The sequence below is a fragment of the Penaeus japonicus genome, unplaced genomic scaffold (assembly GCF_977035675.1).
Source record: "Penaeus japonicus unplaced genomic scaffold, GWHDUDI00000001_assembly GWHDUDI00000019, whole genome shotgun sequence".
Lineage (NCBI taxonomy): Eukaryota > Metazoa > Arthropoda > Malacostraca > Decapoda > Penaeidae > Penaeus > Penaeus japonicus.
In genome coordinates, this window is record NW_028234421.1 from 35,052,327 (window position 1) to 35,058,091 (window position 5,765).

The following is a 5,765-nucleotide window of genomic DNA, read 5'->3' on the forward strand; positions in this document are numbered from 1 at the left end:
TAGCACAGTCACTTCACAAAGTCATGTCAAAGTAGTCATTTCACCGATATTTATTCCACAACATTCAGTCACGTATCCCGAATCATTTCAAAGTTCGCACTGCACAACCCAAGCCTTATAAGTTCAGTACTTGGTTATCTATCCTATAGTTTCGTTACTTAGTTTTCAGCACTTTATATATATGTTTATATATGTAGATATATCTGTATCTGGATTATCTTATGAAAGTAGCCAAAAGGGTCAAAACACGTCCTTTTCAGCCGGTGGTGAACAGCGATCTCTCTTCCTATGCAGTCGCTTAGGCCTAAGAAAGTTGCTACCGCCAATAAGACATTTGCTAGTTATGTCCAAGCTTTCTTACTCGCGGGAATATTTACATACACTAACGAGGATAACCACTCTTTACTCGACCATACAGCAGTCACACCTTACATTCGCTAATATTCGTATTTTGTATATAGATAATTGTATTTATTTATATACGGTTACGTTAATTAATTGTGATTATCGTGACATTACCCCCACCTAAAGTATATGCTCAGAACTAAAGAGGAATTCTTCCTGTCAAATAATTTTGTGCAGGAAAAAAAAGAATACTCTTGAAGTGATGGCTTCTCTTCTTCAAGGGTTAGAGTCTGAATTGACAGCATGCGTGGGAACAAGTAGCATACTGGTCTTCGCATCTCAGCTGAAAGTCGAGAAACACGTATATAACATATGTAGGATGTTTATGTCCCTAACCTTCATATGATGGAGCACAAAATTGAATTTAACTATAGAAATAACAGCAATAAATTAAATATATAATATCACATAGATTAAGTTATGATCCTATTATATGTATATGCCAGCTATTTCACGTATTTCAAATTTTGTGTTTCATGAACATTCAAATAATTATAGAACTATACTTCCTTTCGACTAAAACAGTGTAAACTGTCCTCCAGTCGATGCTCTGCTTCCGTTTTTAATGATGCTGCAGCTGAGGTCCCGGGTTGCGAGACGTTTCCGATCGGCTGTCCTCAAGGTCACTACTGCTTCCGCCTACAAGTCTCGAGAGAAGGTCAGCTCCGACGTTGTCTGATCCTTTGATGTAGCGGATAGTGAATTCAAACTGCTGAAGGTAAAGCGCCCAGCGCATCAGGCGCGCATTGGTCGTCTTCGAGCGTTTGATTTGAGAGAGAGGCATGTGGTCCGTTTCCAGCGTGAACCTGGCGCCACACAAGTAGTAATAAAACTTGTGAATCCCCTCTATGACAGCCAACAGTTCTCGTTCAACTGTCGAGTAATTGCACTCAGCTTTAGAGAGTCTACGGCTATGATAAGCGACGGGAAACAATCTGCCATCAAATTCTTGCAGAAGAATTGCTCCAACACCTTCTCCCGACGCATCCGTCCGCAGTGTAAAGGGTTTATCTTTCGATGGAAGCCGTAGAATTGGTTCAGAACACAGGATCTCCTTGAGTGCGATGAAGGATCTCTCCTGTGTTGCACCCCACACCAACTTGTTACTGCAATCTTTCTTCAGGAGGTTAAGTAGCGGGAGAGAAATTTGCGTAAAATCTTTGATGAAGCTCCGGTAGTACCCAACGAGTCTGAGGAAAGAACGAAGCTGGCGTTGATTGGTGGGCTGTGGTGCCATGCGAATCTGTATTTTCTCTTGCTGACACTCGCATTTGCCATCTCCAATAGTGTGACCAAGGAAGTGTGTCCGTGTGAACGCAACCTCACACTTACTTGGTTTAAGAGTCATTCGATGATGAGATAATTTTCTGAAGACTATATCCAGAAGCTTATGATGCTCAGCTAAAGTTGAAGTATGGATAAGAACATCATCCATGAATATTTCTACTCCCGCAATGTCTCCTAGTACCTGACGCATGCACCGATTGAAGACTGAGGGAGAGTTGGTTAATCCGAAGGGGAGTACTTTATATTGATACAGTCCACAAGGAGTCTTGAAGGCGGTTATCTTCCTGCTTTCTGGATGCAAAGGAATCTGGAAGAATCCTTTAGTAAGGTCCAGTTTTGTAAAATACTTTGAACCAGATAAACGTGAGAAGATAATGCGTTGATCAGACATTGGTTCTGCTTCAAACTGAGTAGCTGCATTGACACGACGATAGTCTCCGCAGATCCTGATGTCTCCTCCTTTCTTCTTAACTACGACTATAGGTGAACAATACGAGCTTTTGGATGGTTCAATAATTCCAATAGCTTCCAGCTTCTTTATCTCTTTGATTACCAAGTCGACATACCGTAAGGGTATGGGATATGGCTTGGTACGAACTGGCTCTTTATCACGAAGTACGATTCGATGCTCTTCCACCTTGGCAACTCGGGGTTGATCAGAGAATATTTCGTGGTATTTCTGGATGATCTCTTGGAGGTCTGCCTTCTGGTGGTCATCTAGCTTCGGATTTATAATTAGGTTCTCTGGTCCTTCCATCGAATCAGCCTCAGGAGTCAGGGGCTGACTGAATCCAGAGTCTTCAGGTATAATGGTTGCAGTGCACTCGTACTGCTTGAAGTTATCAATGTTCATCTTAGTGGACGAGCGTCGACGACCATTCACACTGCGTCGACGGTCTCCTGCTTGCTGCTGACGAGTCTTATGGCAAGTCTGGGGCGCAGGGGAGAATCTTGGGAAGTACTTCTTTATCATGTTAATGTGGAAGCGTTTCCTCTCATGACCTATTTCTACGATATAATTAACGTCAGAAACTCGTTTAATAATCATATAAGGTCCACTCCACTGTGCTAAGAGCTTGTTTGTGCTTGTAGGCAGCAATATCAAACACTGATCTCCTTCCTCGAGAGTGCGAAGCTTGGCCTTCCTGTCGTAATAGGACTTTTGAGTGGCCTGGCTTTTCAAAAGTTCCTCCTTGGCGAGTTCGCATGTAGAGTGCAAACGTTCACTCAGATCAAGAACATACTGATAGGAGGAAGTAATTACTGGGTCGTCCTCATTGTTGTCCCACACTTCTCTCAAAACCTGCAATGGACCTCTCACTGGCCTGCCATATACCAGCTCGAATGGAGAGAATCTTAAGGAACTCTGCGGTGCTTCCCTGTAGGCAAATAGCAGCGGTGCCAAGAAACGAGGCCATTCCCGTGGTTGGTCTGCTGCCATGCGCTTGAGCATCTTCTTGAGTGTTCCATTAAACCGCTCACAAAGTCCATTCCCTTCTGGGTGGTATGGTGTCGTCCTCATGCCTTTTACCGACAGGAGCTTCCAAGTCTCTTCCATCATGGCTGATGTAAACTGTGTGCCCCTGTCACTCAGCACTTCCCTCGGTATGCCAATCCTGCAAAACACGTTGAAGAGCGCCTCTGCAACCGTAGCAGCTTCTATGTTTTTCAGGGCGACAGCTTCCGGCCATCTCGTCGCAAAATCAACAATGGTAAGGATGTACTTCGACTTGTCATCGGCACTTGGCATAATGGGACCAACAATATCCACAGCAACGCGGGAGAACGGTTCCGAAATCACAGGGAGCGGCTGTAGGGGAGCCTCGGTATTTCGTCCCTTATCAGTGGTCTTCTGGCAGACGTCGCAGGAACGGGCGAGTCGTAAGATCTCGGCCCCCATTCCGGGCCAGAACATGGTGGTTTGAATTCGAGCGAGAGTTTTGGCTGCTCCCATGTGACCGCCCAGTAGAGAGTGGTGCCCCAACCTGAACACCTGTTGGCGGCAACCAGCTGGAACGACGAACTGCAACTTTACTTCGCCCTGAGGCAAGACAATTCGTCGATAAAGTCGATTATTACGCCATACAAAGTCTGTCTTTATCCCCTTGTAGAGACGGACGTGACGTTGCTCAGCGTATTCACGTAGCTTGAAAAGGGTGGCGTCATTTTTCTGCTGCTCTGCAATGTCCTCGCCCTTAAGTAATGCCTCGAGACCTTGCGGACTTGCCAGTGGTGTGCTGTTCTCAGAGCGACGTGCAGCAGCTCTCGTTGTGACAGCAGCACTGGTCTGATCCGCAATTTCTTTGGATGAGGTCAGCACATCACGAACTGCAGGGGATTCTGACATAGGGGTGACATCTCGTGCAGGAGGCCCATTCTCCTCTGCCGTTTGTGTAATCGCGTCCTTGCCTCCTTCCTCCTGCGTCTGGGTCTGGACTTCGCTTGCCGGGACCATAGTGGCGCCAGGCACATTGCCCAGGACAAAATCGAAGGCGGGGCTATCCATGACAGCAGCAGTCACAGTGCCTGTAAAGTAAGGGGACTGGCAGAAAACTTTTGCCTCACGAACAACTATTTGTGAACCATCAATCATTGTAACATGAACGTTTTTGCCAGTATAATCCTTTCTTTTTACATACCTTTTCCTCACTACGCAGCCTGTAGAGCCAGAGTCTCGCATGATAACTGCTCTGCGACCCTGGACTAAACCCTCAGCAGTAGACAACCTCTTACTGGTTGCTGAAGGCCGAGTAACAGGAGAGCTGGCACAGAGTACATGGTGGCCGAGTGCCAGGCCAGACATGAGTGCAGCTGGCTCCTCCTGTTCTTGAGAACTGTTCACTGTAGCAGAGTGTGAAGACTGGTAGAACGGCTTCTTTTCACTTCCCTTTCGTGGCATATTGAAGGGCTGATACTTCTGCTCTCCCGACGACGATTTCGCCATATCGGAAGATTTTAATTCGGGTTTTGCGTCCCTGCGATCACCGGCAGTTCTTATGGTAGGTTTCTTTAACTCTTGCTTTCTTTCTCCCTCTTCGTTGACCCTTAAGTTGTAGCCGTATGCAGAGAACCATCCGTCTGCTACGTCTGCTGTCTCCGCCAGGCTTGTAACTTTTTTCATTCTCAGATGAGCTCGCAGTCCCTTGGTCAGTGAAGCGAGCAGCTGAGTAACAAAAATGGGCTCCATGATGCCTTCCTTGTTGTCAGACAAGTTACTCAGTCTGTGCCAGGTCTTGAAGAGGTGAGAGAGACGAATGACAAAAAGCTTGCAGGTCTCCCGCTCGCCAAGATGAGCCTCCTGAAACCTGCAGCGAGCCTGCTCAGGAGTGATAGCATAAGCACTCAACAGAGCATCCTTTAACTCGGCGTATGTCAATTTACCTTCCACTTCTGTGCGGTGATATATGTCCAAGCTGTGACCCTGGAGGTGTGTAACGAGCTGCACAAACATAGTTTTCTCGTCCCACCCGCGATCGGCTGCAACCCTCTCGAGTACGAGGAAGTACGACTCCACCTGCTCTGCCTCGTCAGGAAACATCGGCAACTTCGTCTTAGGGGGATCCACGGGCGTGGGCGGCGTAGCTTTAAGAACCTCCAATTTGTGCTTAAAATTTAACTCCGCCATCTGGATTTCGTGTTCCCGCATCGCTTGCGCGGCCGCAAACTCGCGTTCACGATCCTCCCGCTCTCTGCGCTCCGCACGAAGTTCGCGCTGCTTGTCCTGCACATATTTCGCAACATCACGGGGATCCGTTAACCCCAGATCAGCAGCCTCCTGTTTCAATGCCGCTAAATCCATTTCCATTACAGATATTTCACTAATGTTCGTGCTGTTAAATAACGTTCGTGCTGATAAATCACAAGTGCAGTAAACGTACGAATTCTAAGTTTATTCACTGATTATTGTTCTTAATTTCGGTTCGTCTGTGCCACTGACGTCTAGCTAATGATGAAGGTGAATGAAATGTGTGCTAGAGAATAATGAAAAATAATTCAGTACCCATTTACAAAACCACGGCAACGAAGTAAAGCGATTGCTTATAAGCCTAACCGTACAATTTAACGAGTCAAAA

At 46.4% G+C, this 5,765-nt stretch overlaps 1 protein-coding gene across 1 annotated transcript; it reads right to left on the minus strand.

Annotated features, from left to right (window-relative positions):
* Positions 1–967: 967 nt before the first annotated feature.
* LOC147469821 (uncharacterized) lies at positions 968–5,497 on the minus strand. The gene has a single exon (XM_086547157.1). It carries the CDS (start codon positions 5,495–5,497, stop codon positions 968–970), a length of 4,530 nt encoding a protein of 1,509 aa, XP_086403283.1.
* Between the last annotated feature and the right edge of the window lie 268 nt (positions 5,498–5,765).